General features: G+C 36.9%; 1 protein-coding gene across 2 annotated transcripts in view; it reads right to left on the reverse strand.

The window, feature by feature from the left end:
• Nucleotides 1–17118, reverse strand: part of tspan9a (tetraspanin 9a) — a 187385-nt gene that overhangs the window by 91813 nt on the left and 78454 nt on the right. The window contains exon 3 of one of the 2 annotated variants that reach the window (XM_065283516.2): nt 12866–12945. In XM_065283516.2, the coding sequence (XP_065139588.1) occupies nt 12866–12928 (63 nt within the window). In that variant the 5' untranslated portion in view covers nt 12929–12945. Of the gene's footprint in view, nt 1–12865; nt 13870–17118 lie in introns of those variants that run through there. The other variant, XM_065283515.1, reaches the window with a different exon arrangement.

A 17118-nucleotide genomic window follows, 5' to 3' on the forward strand; every position in this document is an offset into this window, starting at 1 on the left:
GGAATCCCCTGAAGTGCTGTGCAAGCTTTGCTATACCATTAAAGAGCAGTTACACTGAAATATTCACAGAGCACTTGAAAGGAGCTCGGGTATTTGTGCCATCTCTGCCCCGGATTTTTACACGCTCATAAGAACGTGTGTCAGATTACGGTGTTGCACACACATCTGTTTCTGCTGCTGTAGCATTTTCATCACATCCAGAGCTCTGCTGAGCTTTAGGGTCTTGGGATGGATGGACCCGTTCATTCATTTATAAACAAAGCAAACATTTTAAGGTGGCGATAAATACATTGATTCAGTAAGATCATGTGATGATTCTTGCAGGCGTCCCGTCCCGTGGCTTCTCTTGTTACAGCGGCCCATCCAGCTGTCCGTCGATATTTCTGGAGAATGGCATCATAAATTGCTATTGGCCCAATTATCTAGGTGCCTATGTTAGGATCTGCCACCGATGTACTTTGGACAGTGGGTGGGTATTGATTTAGAGCTGTATTAACACATTTACATTTAAAGGGATAGTTCACTTTAAAATGAAAATTCTGTCATCATTTACTCATCCTCATGTTGTTCTAAACCTGTATTAATTTATTTTTTAACACAAAAGAAGATATTTTGAGTAGAATATATTTTGATAGTGACCACTGACTTCCATAGTAGGAAAAAAATATTTTGGAATTATTGTGAAAAATGATGAAGAAAATATTTTGATAAATGATGGTTAGTACACAGTTTATGGTACCCATTAAATTCCATAATTTTTTTATTCCTACTATGGAAGTCAATGGTTACTATCTGCTGTGTGTTTACCATCAATTTATATTTACTGTAGCTGCACAATAGTTTCCAAACACACAGAAAGCAGGACATTGGTCTGGAGTTCTGTTTCTATTCTGTGATGTCATGCTTGGTAGTCCCGCCCACACTAAACTCTATTTGGTCCTAAATCAAGCTCCATTACAATATATTAAATATAAATTTTGTTTTGATTGATTGTGATTTTTCAATGTGAATAAACTTCTTGGTGAATACCTGTGTGGTAAGGACAAGCTGTACAGCGGTCAAAAACCCAATTGGTTCCAAACAGCTATACAGTAATTGAGCAATGAGCATTTTGCAGTAATTAGTGCAATTGCCAAAAGCATCGAAATAAAAAACAGCATGAAAATACAGTTTAAAAGTACTGTTAGCAAAGTCCGGCTTTTCACTTAACTCTTTCCCCGCCATTGACGAGATATCTCGTCAATTAAGAGAAAACGCTTCCCCGCCAATGACGAGATTTTCCGTCTTTCCGCAATACCGCTATTATCCACCAGGTGGCGCCCTTCCGCAACTTTTTAAAACCGGAAGTATTGCCCTATGGCAAGCTGCTGCATGTCCGTGTCTGTTTTAAAGATTGCTCTGAATGGGATCTCTATGAAAAGTCCGTCACAAATATGGAATTATTTTTGCTTTTTGCTCAAAATATGGTGTTTTTGCAAAAACCTACCCATATTCAAAAGCTGATTGCAAAAGAACCACTAAAGGTAGGATGAAACGGTTTTTTTTGTTTGAAAGCAGAGGGTCTTTTCTTTCATTTGGTATGTTGTATGTTTATATATTTAAAGAAGAACATTTTCTGGAAGGCATTAAACTTTGGTGAAAATCATGAAAAACGCTGGCGCTGGCTGGCAACTTTTTTTAAAAACGCTGGCGGTGAAAGAGTTAAGAGCAATTAAGCAGCATTGTTGCTTCTGTTAATCAACGCTGTTGACTTTTTACTACACACTTTCATTAACATCATTAAATCTTTATAGAGGATAAGCGTTCCACCATCACAAACTATAAACATGCATCTTCCTTATCTAATCAAATACAGACGGTCATTTAGTGAAAATTTGTCATTTATTGCCTGCAGCAAAGTGTTTTCAAATCATTTACGGGTGTATGAAAACATTTATGACAAACTGAAAGGATTTTGATGGGTATGTTGATCTTTTTTGACCACCTGTTTTTATTATAAAGATTAAATAGCTTTCCAGCTGTTTTATCTGAAAAGAGCACAACATGGAAAGTTAAAATGCTAGACAGCTTCAAGCTTTAAACAAGGGTACGGCCTTACACAACCTTTCCATGCTCCAGAAGTCTCTTAAGGGTTTGGACACAAAACAGGCCAAAGGCTTAAAGACTGTCAAGGCCTATTCTGTCGAAACTATACAAGCCATCAGCATACATGGTTATCGACACAACAAAAAAAAACAAGTCAAAGGTTATAAACTGACCAACATAAAATGCACAAAAATCTTTTCAGCATGACAGCTCATGGGCAACATTATGTAAATCTTTTCAACTGGGTATAAATGTTAGGATGAATATTTAGGATTAGTGATGGAAACTTATTTATTGTAAATTTTACTTATTTATACAAATGCATTGTAAAACAATTAATTTGAAATAAATTATAATTTTTTGTTCTTATAAATCCTTTAGTTAACTTTGAGTTTACATTTATTAAATTTTTTTGCCAAATAACACTAATAAGGAATAACTAAGTGACCGTAAAACTAACAAAAGGTTCAAAATCTGTCACTGGGCAAGTTCCTTTTAAAATGGTGGAAATAGTATTTTTGAGGTACCAATATGTACCGATGAGGTACTTTTACCTTTAGGTACAAAGGTGTACTTTTTGAAAGTGTACTGCCCCATTAACAGATTTTGTTGTGTGAGTTTGTTTTATCACACTGCAAAAATTTTTGTCTTGTTTTCAGTAAAAATATCTAAAAATTCTTAAATTGAGATGCTTTTTCCTGATGAGCAAAACGACCCAAGAAAATAAGTCTAGTTTTAGACCAAATTTAAGTGATTTTGTGCATAAAACAAGCAAAAAAATCTGCCAAGGGGGTAAAGCTAATTTTTCTTGAATTTTTCTTGAATTTAGTGTTTAAGAAAAATGTTCAAGATTTTTTGCTTACCCCATTGTCAGATTTTTTGCTTGTTTTATGCACAAAATCACTTAAATTTGATATTTTTGGTCTAAAAAATAGACTTTCTAACTTAGTATGTTTGTCTTGTTTTCAGGACAAATATCTTAAAATTCTCAAATCAAGAAAAAAAATTTGTAAGAAAAAATAAATCTTATTTCAGGATTTTTTTCTCACCCCATTGGCAGATTTTTTTGCTTGTTTTAAACACAAATTCACTTAAATTGTATATTTTTCTTAGGTCATTTTGCTTATCAAGATAAAGCATCTTAATTTAAGAATTTTTAGATATTTCTACTGAAAACAAGACAAAAACACTAACTCATTTTTTTGAAGTGTATTAGTTATATTGGTAACACTTTACAAAAAGGGATTTGTTAACATTAGTAAATGCCTTAGCTAACATGAACTAACCATGATCAGTTTTTTCAGCATTTACTATTCTTCTTTGTTAATGCAAATACAATTACTCATGTTTGTTCATTGTTAGTTCATGTAAGCTACTGCATTTAAAAATCCAAACAAATACAACCTTATTGTAAAGTGTTACCAAAATATTACACCCCCATTGCTGATCTTATTTGACTCATTGACTTCTCAAGCAGAATTATTTATTCTGCACACCTGAATGCTTTTAAAAGCCGAAAAGAACAATTGCAGCATCTGTTTCAAGGCTACAGTTAAGTTAAACATGTGGCATCTGTATTAATGTATATGCAGTAAAACAATGTGATCCATTCTTTAAGAGTTAACATACATAGATTTAAAGTGACGGACAGCATCTTATTAAATAAAATCTCCATATCACCTTCACAGTAGCAGCTTTAGATTTTGTGGATGACCTCGGGCTCTTACAGAAGTACCAGAAGATAAACAAATAAAACTCCATTATTTGAGATCTACAAACCATAATGGGATTTTATAGAGCGCTTTATTGATCCTTGCATAGTTGCCTGCATAGATGTGAAATGGCGAGACAGCAGAATTCCCAGGCTTTGATGTGCAAGGTCAGTTAAAACCAAAACAACTTCTTATAAATAATTTTTATTTGATAGTTAAAAGGTCACTACTGTTTCTTCAATAAGAGCCATTCAACCACACTCTGCAGCGTATGGAAACAATCATGCTTTTATTTGAGATATAGAATAATTGAAAGCAGATGGAAGATTCAACATCATTTTGACTGACATTAGCCTTAAAGTGGGGAAGATTAAGCTTAATACAATCATCCCACTTTAAAAACAATCACAAAACTGACTGATGATTCTGCCAGGGACGTTGCATTGAGATTTCTTCCTACAATAGGATGTGAGTTATAGCACTGAACTATTTGCAGCACTATACAATAATGAATCAGTCAAGTGACAACAATGATGTAGCCATTCTAATTATTCAAGACTGACACCGCTGTGTCTGGTATTCAGTCAACGAGTTGAAAAGATACCCACATATCCCCACCGAGTGCAAGGTGTGACTCGAACCCAAATCCATTCTTATTCTGTGAAAACAAGTCACTTCAGACTACACAAAAGATGACAGAGTAGCCCTTATCAAAACGCTGTGCGAAAACCCGTATCCTGAATGCATGATGCCCCGGAGGGCCAAAACGACCCGACGTGCTTAGAATCTGTGCATTTTTCCTCTCCGAGAAATAAAGGCCTGCCAACTCGAAAATCGCATTCAGACTTTTGAGGTTTTGGTGAAATGCAATCACATCCAATAGATCTAATTGAGGTTGGTGCCTTAGGGATATGCAGTGCGGATTTTGTTGACTACAGATCCCAAAATGAATCCGCTGGAGGACCTGCTAAAGGCTTATAGATCAGTCTGATATAAATACCATGTTACTGCAGGTATTTCCATCATTAGCCTAGAAACAGAATCCCTGTGACTGAATGCAAGGCTTCACGCTCCCATTAGAAGGCACTCCGAAATGCATTTCCACTGGTGCCCAATTAAGCATCCACTTTCTTGTTAATTAAAACGAAAAAACGGTAACTAAGACAAGGTCTGGTGTCATATCCCAGGCACCAGGTGAAAGGTGCAAGCTAGAGAACTGCGCACAATCCGACACGCTGGCATTGATTTCCTGCAGAATTCGCTGGCGGGCGACACAGAAAGTGCTGACTGGGGCATGCTACTCCCGCAATCTGCATTAATTCACAGGTTAGGTGAAGATAAGCATCGATTCTACTGCCAACACTTGAGCTGGGGGTGGGATGGTGAAAGTTTCACCGCTTAGGAATGATCTATGAAGGGCTAAATCAAGATGACTTTGAAGGATCCACTAATCCTGCGAACACTGAATCAACCTGAAGGTAAAATAGACATTTGCCCAACAGCCTGTGAGTCAAGCACACAGGCAAGTAGAGTATGGTCGGTTAATTTTAATAAATTGGAAATATAGGACACATATCTGCCTTTAATTTCAATTGGTTTAGGGTCCACAGAGAGGCTTTGATGTCATTATCTGTAAATGCTTTGCAATGAGGCATGACTTCTACCATAAGATTGCATCTTTCCTGCAGTTGTTAAGTTTGAATGGAGGGCTTCTGATACCCAATCGACAACCTTCTTCCTAAGAGAAGAAATTGCTTAAAGGGACACTCCACTTTTTTTGAAAATATACTCATTTTCCAGCTCTCCTAGAGGTAAACATTTGATTTTTACCGTTTTGGAATCCATTCAGTTGATCTCCGGGTTTGACGCTAACACTTCATAGCTTAGCATAATACATTGAATCTGATTAGACCATTAGCATCGCGCTAAAAATAACCAAAGAGTTTCAATATTTTTCCTATTTAAAACTTGACTCTTCTGTAGATACATCGTGTACTAAGACTGACGTAAAATTAAAAGTTGCGATTTTCTAAGCAGATGTGTCTAGGAACTATACTCTCATTCAGGCGTAATAATCAAGGACTTTGCTGCTGTAACATGGCTGCAGCAGGCGTAGTGATATTACGCACTGCCCGAAAATAGTTCACTGCCATTGAAAGTTACTAAGAGGACTATTTTTGGCTGCTGCGTAATATCATTGCGCCTCCTGCAGCCATGGTACGGCAGAAAAGTCCTTGATTATTACGCCAGAATGAGAGTAGTTCCTAGACATTTCTGCCTAGAAATTCACAACTTTTAATTTTCTGTCTGTCTTAGTACACGGTGTAACTACAGAAGAGTCAAGTTTAAAATAAAAAAATATCTAAACTCTTTGGTTATTTTTTAGCGTAATGCTAATGGTCTAATCAGATTCAATGGACTATGCTAAGCTAAGCTAAAAGTGCTAGCGCCAGACCCGGAGATTAGCTGAATGGATTCCAAAAAGGTACAAATCTAATGTTTATCTCTACAGGAGCTGGAAAATGAGCATATTTTCAAAAAAAGTGGAGTGTCCCTTTAATATAAGCCTTGGATAGCAATAAAACATATTTAATTTAGCTATTTTTACTGCATAAAAAGTCAATAAGAGAGCTTGCCTTCTGCATAGATATACCTGAGGCTTCATATAGCTTTAAATGTGCATTTTTTTGTATCCTGTACAATAAATGCAAATTTAGGACAAACTCAATAGATACATGTGATGGCATCTGCCTAAAGGTGCATTGAAAATAAGCATTATAATGAGATGCAATATGACCTGCAAACAGTACACTTTAAAAGAATATAACATGCCATGTGCAAATCAATCATAAACTACAGAAAAAAAGTTTACAATCCCAGGTCTTTCACTAGAGATTATACAGATGGCATATGACAGACAGGACAAAATAAAAAAATCCACTTCCTGATTCTAAAAGCCTTGCCGAAAATGCCCATAAATGGAAAAAGACACCTTTCGTACCCAGGATGGTGTAACAGGATTACAATACCTAATGAAACACCTACAAATAAGTGCTTCACACTCCACATCTCTGAAACACATCATTCATCAACAACAAGTCTCAAAAATGGTTTAGACAACAATAAAGCTGGCATCTGAAGGCTTTCATAGTGAGGTTGAAAGGTTGTATCGCGGATACTCTCATTACGCACCGTACCCAGCTCTTTTATTTTGGAAAAGGGTAAATAAAGGTTTCTCAAGCTGTTACAGGAATTTCAGGACCAGAGGGTTAATTTATTTTTAATTGGGCCAGGAACTGCAATGAATCACAGGTTGATGTGAAGTAAGTGGACATAAACAGATAAAAAAAAACAAAGTCTGCCACCGCTTCGGGTTCAACAACAACCAAGCCCATATTGGATACCTACCTACATCTGTGGTTCCAGCCAAACAGATGGTTAAGCATTTATCTCAAAAAGGTCCAAAACACAAATAAGGTACAAGTATAAAGTAAAATGGACCATTACCAGCCACAATGAACTTGTGAATTTAAGTAATGCTGGGTTGTGTTCAACTAATTCTATAACAAAATCCTTAACCACTGATCCAACCGGACCCAAGAGCTAATGAGCCCGTTCAGAGACAATGGTGTAAAAAATCGAAGTGCTGGGAGACGCGTTTATTGAGAGACTTTTCCCCAGACACACAGAAATCGAGAACCGGAGTAAATTATGTTAAGAAAGTGGTAAACAACTTTATTAGACGTTCAGACTGGGACTAATTGCGAATGTCTGATTCGATTCATGTTGAATTTCTACCGCAACAAAAATCGAAAGAAAGAAACATTTTCTTTATAAAGAGAGTCCTTTCATGTCAGATTTATCTTCTAAAGATTTTTTCTTATATTGTGCATAGCACAGCAACAATCACAATGTTTTAATTGTTTCCTGTCTCTAGCATACACACTTCAATCCTCCTCGCAATAAAAGGCACAGATTAGAAAATATATCAGGAAAAAGCGCTGAAAGCAAGAACAGACTTGTGAACGTTGCACAGCAAAAAGCTTTTAAAGTATTTCATGCACTTTGCGAAGATGAAAGAGCAAACGAGAGCCTCGTACGGAAGCTCTGTACTAAAACAGACATTAGCTGGGAATGATGGGTCGCAGTATATCCATATATCCACCATCCCACAGTTCCCATTCTTTCGAATACACCTAGAGACCCCCGCTCACTCTGAGAGCATTGAAGAGGCACCTGCTTATACCAACATTTCACACTCCAAAATGTCAAGCCTGGTGATTAAATCGATAAGATCCTAATCTTTTGATACCTTGGACCAAATGGCAGATAAATCCCTCACAATCTCTCGAGTCAACCTCAGAATTTATAAATGCGGAGCTCAAGGGGGAGCTGAACAAAGACGAGGCTTTGATAAGACCAAGACGCATCTTTGGGCAAAACTGCTGAAGTTGCAATGTTTTCTGAATGAGAATGTGCTTGATGTTACATGTTATGCAGTCCTTCAAGAAAAAAAAGTTTTTTTTTGTGATTGTTGCGGGCAAAAAGCCTTAAAAAATGCGATGGAATATGCAGGATATTTATGCAATGAAATTGCGGGAGCTTGCAAAAACTGCATGGACTTGCAAAAACTGCAGCTTTTGCAGCTTTTCATTGATGTTCACGTCGTGTAATTACGTCACTTCCTAACATTCCGATGACAGGGGACATGGCTGCGCATGTGTGAAGTAAATGCAACATTTTTCAACTTTCTGCTAATGATATATTTTGCTTGAAAATGCAGGGATTATGAAATGGTGCAAGCCTTGCATATTTTGCTAGCAGAAATCAGGAATTTATGCGGCAAAAGTGCGGACTATTTAAAAAATGCGCCCCCTGCAGAAAAACGCGATTATGCAATCGCATGATCAAATGCATCATCAGCCAAAGTCTGCATATTTAATATGCAGACTTTGGCTGATGATGCATTTCATCATGCGATTGCATAATCGCGTTTTTCTGGAGGGACTGGTTATGGTAAAAACGAGGAAGATGTTGTGGTGCATGCTTCAGGCAGATGTTTAGTAAGAGTGTCACATAAATAGAAAAATGACTAATTTAAGAGCAAATTACGAATATTTCGGTGAAATATGAATCAGCCTAAATCAGATCAAGTAGGCAAATTATATCAGCTTGGATGTAATACATATAAGCTTGTCTGAATCCTGCTGTTCATACAATTTATGAGAAGATTTCCCAATTAAAAATGAGCAATAGATAAGCATTAACATTAAAAACAAGCAGTTAAAGCTGTCATTTTTTTTTTTAAATATGTTAAAACACTTGGTTAAACTAAATTATAAATCCTGTGCTGTCAGCAATGCACAAGCAGTAAGCATCAATCTTGCTTATGCTTGCAGTTATTTATCATTGCCTGCCTTAAATTATATATTTTTAATAGAAGTGAATTCAAATTGGTTCAGACAGATTTTGACACTCATCTTAATGTCAAAAAAGTGTCCCAATTTACCTGAACTCACACTATATGCATATGGTTAGATATTATTTATTATATCACAGGGCTGCCTTTATTAATGCACACCCTTGGTGTAACATTTTTGAATAATTCAATGGTCCGTTGTCAATTATTCCTTACGTAATACCATTAGGTTATTTCAAATAACAGATCCTGTTCACATAACAAATTGTCCTGTTGGACTCCCTTGATTCTTATTATAGCGTGTAGCTTCCTCAATGATCAATGACTGTTTCTATATTCTGTGATAGTTGTGCAGGAGCGCTTGTTTTGTGCTGAACTGTGGAGCTGCCCACTGATCTTCATAAAAATCCCCTGTGTCCTGCACAGTATTTTTTTCCAGCATCTTCCGCATATCTGAGCTTCTCTCAACAGCAGTCAAATATTGTAGAGATCCAGATTCTCACACTGAGGGTCTCAAACTTTTAAAGTGCAAGCATTTAATATACTAAGAACGAAAAGGGTACAAACTTTTGTCTAATTTTTGTATATTTTTTTGATATTATTTTGTATTGTGGTTAGGGCTGTCAAAAGATTAATCGCGAATAATAGCATACAAAATAGTTGTAAAAAGTTAGTTTTTGCACAATATATGAAGGTTCCAAAATGAGATAACTCCATTTAAAAAAAGTCAAAACATGTTTATTATTATGTTATCATGTTTATTGTGTTTTATTGTATAACTTGGCTGTATTTATTTTTTGTTATGAAGGTCTAAATTGAAAAAAAAAAAACTCCAGTTTGATTAATATTAACTGGAATGCACAATAAAAAATGAGATTTTTGGAACCAAAACGTGCACTGTGTGTAATTATTTTGTAAGTATATACACTCTAAAAATGTTGGACAAAAAACATATGCTGGGTTAAAAATGACCCAATGTTGGGTTGTTGTTTTGCAACCATGGGTTATAATAACCCAGCAGTTGAGTTAAAACAACCCAGAATTGGGTCAATATTTATATATATTTATTATTTTATTTTGATATATTTTATATTATATATAAATCAAAAAGAAAATTTTTCTTTAATTTATACATCTGTATTTATATATACATAATAATTACACACAATACACACACAAATATATTATGCAAAAGCAATTTTATTTTGTATGCGATTATTGCGATTAATTATTATTATTTGACAGCACTAATTGTGATATTCATAAAATCTTATGCATATAATGAAAAAAATAAACAAAATATATTATCATTTATTTCTCAGATTTATATAAGCTTACAGAAAAGCCACATGAATTTCACATGTTCATAAACACACGTCACCCCACGTACATGTGATTTTGCACATTTAAAATTTAATTTAATTTTTTAATCACGTGCGCACGTGAAACTAAACTTTAGAGGTTTTTTAAGCCTTAGGGGCTCTGTAAAAATCACATGTAAATTGTAAAATATACAAATTTTTATATGAATCCCATGTAAATTCCCAAGTAAAAACCATTCATATAAAAATGCATGTGATTTTTCTGTAAGGGTAAATTCTGCATGGTTTAAAAATAAACATTAAAATTGTGCCCAAATGCCCTCAACAATATCAACAATACAAAAAAGCTTCCAACAAATCAAGTTGGACTGAACCTAATGAATATTAATATCCACGACTAAAGCTGACCAAGTTTCCAATTGCTAATTTCCAGTTGTAGGTCACTTGCACATGGCCATTTATTACTGTGACTGAAACACAGCATGATGTGACCGTGCAAGCCACTAAATGCTGTGTGCTGAAGCTGTCCACCTCAAACCAAGCTATAATCCAAATTAGAAAGACAAGCCAGATGGTCACAAGCAACTGCTTAAGTCGCTTACAGGAGCTCTATGACATGCCTACGGTTCATGCTGCTATTTACCTTGCGCCTCAAATTACAACAGTAAGCAGCAGGCGGCAGCACCTGGCGGCCAAGAGTTACAGTGGTACTGCTCTAAAAAGCGGATGGGATGACAGGCTTTGGAGTCCAATAGAAAAGTATTCCTGGAGTGCCAAAGCAAGGGCAGTACAGTCCCAGGGGTCTCGTGATATGGGGGCTCTCTCCAATGGAGATCACCGGCTCCAACAGCCATTACGTTTTGAGGCATGACAAAGCCCTTAAATCACACACACATACAAATCCTAGAATTACCTCATGGTAGTCAATCTCAGGTTGTGTGAGGAATCTTTAAATGAATATTAACACAGATAACATCTAAATTACCTCGCAGCGGGAGCCGTTCTCTTTTATACAACCATCCCATCAAAAACCAGGATTTTAAGATTTCACCTATAGGTCGTTGTATCAAAGCTCACCACCCTCCAACTCAATCCCTCTCCTGATCTCAGAGCTACAGATGGACTTAGTGCACCGCTGAGCTGTGCTTAGCATTAAACTCCCCGGTGAAAACAGCAGGGTCACTAGAGCATAATGACCTACAGGGATGACGCTTGTACCGAGTGTCTGACACCACCACATGTTCTGCTTGCTGACACACATACACACACCTTTTGGAGTTAAGACCCTTGCTAAGATCAAAACAAGCCACAGGACTAATGTAGCCGACTGACTTTCCTGCCCTTCTCGGCTCAGTTGGGTTTTACTGAAACTGTGATTCGGATACAGACTCACTCATCATTTCTTGTCACAGACAGAGAGATGGATGGATGGGAGGGTGGGGGAGAGGCAGTGTGTCGTGCTGTGGTAGACTCCATAACTCTGAACAGCGACTCAGACGTGCCCCAGATATTAGTTTCTGAGAGTATGAACACTGTTAGCTTATGGGATTAACATTTATGCATGGATGCATGTGCACAAAGGATTCTGCCCAATGCCCACACACATGCGCACACACACAAGCACTTCCATTGTTTAATCCACTACCTTAATCTTTTCGAGACACACATCTCAAAAGCAAAAATGGAAATGCCAAAATGTGATGGGAAAAAATGCAAGCTTGATTTGAGGTTTGTAAATTGACTATAATGTTTATATTTACACATCTGGCAAACAGTGCATTCAATCTATACATTTCTTTCATCAGTATGTGTTCCTTGGGTTCGAACCCAAACCTTCTCTATCTATCGAGCTACAGAAACACAGATCGAATTCAATCATTATACTGTTAATCTACATTAAAAAAAAGAATAAAAAGATGCATATTGTATCAGCACTGAACAAGCTGATGTTTATTAAATTAAGGACAAGTGGTATCAAGAGCAAAAATGGATTCCCTCTTAAATACATCAAAGCATTTCATCAAAGCAACATGCAAGCTTAACTCATTTCGAAAGTGTGGCACACTTTTCTCAGGACACCCCAGGGAACTCGAGGTGGCCAGAAATAGTAGCAAGTAAATGAGAGCGCATGGCATGGCAAGCCTGACGTAACAAAAAATACACATGACAGGAAAGTCCCAGTGCTGGTCTGATCACTCTCAGGAGCAATATATCACCAGTATCATCGCAACTAGAGTCACTGAAAACACACGCAAAGACTGAACTAACATCATCCTTGGAGAGAAAAGACAGACCAGAAGACAGAAGTAATACCAAGTGCGACTTACCCAAAAGATGAGGTTGAAGACGAACATCATGTATTTCAGACAGCACAGGCAGCCTCTCGCCATGTTGAACTTCTTGAACTCTAGAAGGAACACAAAGGATAGATCCAGGTAAAACACCACGTACTTGCTGCCCTTTGGAGACTTGTACTTATTGTTGCTTTTGTCGTCTCCGGCGGCCCCGCTCTGAGTGGCGGTTTGCGCCCGGGGTCCCGTGGACCCGTAGAACGCGCCGGCGTTGAAGCCTCGTCCTCCGAACGGACGTCCGGAGGTGGAGGCTTGTGCAAAATCTGAGTCGCGACTGTCCACGGAGGGGCTACGATGGATGGCTGATTCCTCACTACTTGACTTCTCCATGCTCTGAAACGAAAGCCTCGTTCTTTATTGCATTCTCTATCATGTCTCTTGGAATAGCCCCTCAAATGTTAAACTTGCACTCGAATCCTTCAAAAACACACATAAAAAAGAGGATGGAGTTGATCGCACGCTGCTGTCCTAAAAAACTAAAGAGGAAACGGTCTAGTGGATGTGGCAGCCCTTCGCAAGCACTCGTGCCCCACAGCCTCGCTGCATTATCCAAAAGCGTTAGTCCCACAGGCAGGTGCGTGCCGAATCTGAACTTTTAGCACTGTTCCCTCACCCGTCGACCACCAGCCAATCCACCGTCTAGGTCGGTTCAGCTGCTTTCCTCTCCCGCACTCTTCCTTGCTGACCTCAGCTCAGCATTTCCACTGAGAGATCTGATGAGTTCCCACAGTCTTCCAACTTCCACCCCCGTTCCGTTCTCCTCTGAGGATGTGCGCTCTGAGATGCTCTCTGTATCTTTCCTACAGCTTTCTTTTTCTCTTGCTTTCCTGAATCAATATTGTTGCTCTCCTTCAAGTACACTCCCGTGCTGCCTGCTGTGCTGCTCTCCTCTTCTCTCCTCTCCGCTCGCATTCCCCGCTCTACTGCTGATACGCGCTATTATCGGCAACTGCATCTAGTGAACATTCCCTCCCAACCTAGCGCAAGCTCTCTCTCTCTCTCTCTCTCTCTCTCTGCCTGTCCTCCCCTCAGCCCCTCCCCTTTCACACAGACCACCAATAGGTCGACAGCTGCCGGTGCTAGTCCCTCCCTGCTGTCGATAGTGCAGCTTTAAAGCCCTTATCATCACTTGGTTTATGCCTATACAAGTTCAGCACTTATAACTGTGATGGTTGGCCAGGGGAAGTCTGGGAGGGCAATGACGAATTAAGAAATCATAAGCTTATGATGTAGGAGGAGAATTTGGGGGGGGGGCATGGAGATGAAACCATGCATGCAGCTGTACATTTGCCTTCAGCTTAAGACTGTGGGTATGTAATATAAAAAAGCACTGATCTTTTTTTATCTTCATAATCAGCCAATTAGGGAGAAAATAAGGCCGCAAATCTTCACTACAGTCTTTGAATTATTTGCCCAAGTCTCAGTCATCTGTAAGTTGCATTCATGTGCTAATCACATATGATTACGTGCCATTTGCAGAGAAACGGCAGTGATGTCAAACTTGTGATCATAATTGGAGGTTGAGTGGCGGCGGTGTGTGACCGCTGCGTACTGCTTTAACAAAACCCTGTATCCATGCTCTCGTGTATCTGTGTAAGAAGCACTGTACATTGGCAGCGCACCCGGCTCGGGAATTACAGCACCACTTCAAGCATGGAAATCGGATAGTAGCTCGAAGATACTCTGAGCTTTTCTGCGGAAAGCAAGGGTTACATTTTAACTACCTGCTGCAAACCATTCGCTCATGCCAAACATGTGTTTTATGCATTTGAGTTCACAATTGAGTGTAATTTCATTTCCCTACAAAGTTCTTAAGTGAAATAGTCTGACAATTTAATATGTGAAGGATCTGGAGCTTGTTGAAAAAGTTTAAATGATACAGAGTGGCGATGTGGAAATTGCAAATGTGATTTACTTGAGAGATCAAGCAAGTCATTTTTTTTGCGATTTACTGTTTTCAATATAACATTATCCTATATAATGTAAAGAACATTTTGAGAAAATATAACCTTTTTAATATCAATATTTAATATTGATTGAGTAAGGTCATGTCAAAGATTGAAATCAATAAGTGAAATCAAACTTTGATGCTCTTAATCTCATCATTATATTATGAGACTTGAGCCTGGATTTTTTTTATTTATTTATTAACTAAAATGATTTCGATAGACAATAAAAAATAGCGCCAGGAAAACAAAATAGTTAAATAGTATTGAATAATTTTTTTTTTCATATATTTGTTAAACTGGACCTCAAAACCAGTCATAATGGTCATTTTTTTAAATTAAAATTTGAAAGTTAAATAAATAAGATTTCACTGAAAAAAAAATGATTAATTCAATTCCCTAATTTTTTTTTTTAGTAAGTGGTCACAATCAATTGATTTAAGCTACATTTAAACAAAAAAATTGAAAAACCACACAAAACAAAAATCTTTTGTTTAAATGTAGCTTAAATAAATTGATTGCGACCACTTACCTTTAAAAATTTAGTAAATTGAATGATATTTTTTCAGTGTGTATGGTTTGTCAGGATACAAGGTTCCTTGAGGTTTTACCAAAAAAAGGGTTCCATATAGAACCCTTGGAGGGCAAAGAACCATTTTCATTAAAATGGTTCTATAATTCACGTTTTGTGACTGAAGTGTAAACTAAAGATTACACAATAATTACAGACCTACACAACTCATTCACAAACCTACACAACTCATTCACAAACCTTTTTGTGTCAATAGGCTGTGGTCAAATAAAGAGAGAGTCAACAAATAGGCTATTAATATTTTGTGTTTATGTCTATAATTTGTAATCGCCTTTAAAGTTGTCCAAATTAAGTCTTTAGCAACACATATTACTAATGATAAATACATTTTTCATATATTTACGGTAGGAAACTTACTAAATATCTTAAGGGACCATGATCTTTACTTACTATCCTAATGATTTTTGGCATAACAAACGGATAATTTTGACCCATACAATGTATTGTTGTCTATTGCTACAAGTACATCTGTGCTATGACTGGTTTTTATCACATAATATTGTCTGTGAACATAATATAAACATATCTAGATATACAGTTTTTTATCCTGCATGCTTGTTTCATTTCTGTTTTGAACCATGATATGTGTTGAAAATCCTTTTTTTGGCTTGTTGATGCTTTTTGCCTTTTAATATAGAGAAAGTAAAGACATAGGGTGGGGGAATAAGACAGGAAATTAAATGGAAACATGACTCAGGACACATTCATATTTGCCTCTTTTGCCTCTCAGTGAACCTTACAAATTACTACTTTATTCTACAATGACCAATATTTCACAAACTTCAAAAATCTATCTTCTTAGCTAGATATAGTAAATTAGAATAAATCCAAATGTAATCTAAATTAATAATTAGCATTGCTAAGTAAAACAAATAATATTGCCTGTTAATCAGGTGCTTGTTAAAATCTTTCACCTTAAAAGGGACATTTCAAAAGACTTTTTTCAGATGTCAATACATCATTGGTGTCCTCAAAGTACGTTTGTAAAGTTTAAGATCTAAATACCCCACAGATAATTTATTATAGCATGTGTAAAATTTTCACTTTGTAGGTGTAAGCAAAAGGTGTGTTAGCAGTTTTTGGGTGTGTCCTTTAAAATGCAAATGAGCTGATGAAATGCAAATACTGATCTTCATTATGATGGTTTGTTAAAATTTAAACTTAATTGTGCTGTCAATTATTTTCTCTCTATATATATATCTCTGCACTAAATGGCAGTGCCGTGGATGGATAGTGCAGAATAAGGGGCGGTATTATTAGAACAAGATCCCCTTATGACATCACAAAGGGAGCCAAATTGCACTTACATATTTTTACACACACTGTAAAAAAATTCCGTAGAAATTGCAGCTGGGTTGCCGGTAATTTACCGTAGATTTACATTTATGTTATTTACTGGCAAGAGTTTGTTCAAAGTTAAATAAACATTAAACATTTACAAGTCTTTGTCTTCACAGAGTAAAACTAAAAAAACAGCATCAAGCAAAACATTCTGGGAAACAAAATCTGAAGCAAAAAACAGAAAAAGGTTGATGATGATTTCTGGTTCCCAGAATGCTTTGCATGAGGCTGTAATTGTATCGTTTTATTCTGTAAAGATAAAGACTTGCTAATATTTAAAATTTATTTAACTTTGAACAAACTCTTGCCAGTAAATAACATAAATGTAAATCTACGGTAAATTACCGGCA

The sequence above is a fragment of the Paramisgurnus dabryanus genome, chromosome 9, assembly GCF_030506205.2.
Source record: "Paramisgurnus dabryanus chromosome 9, PD_genome_1.1, whole genome shotgun sequence".
In the NCBI taxonomy this organism is placed as follows: Eukaryota; Metazoa; Chordata; class Actinopteri; order Cypriniformes; family Cobitidae; genus Paramisgurnus; species Paramisgurnus dabryanus.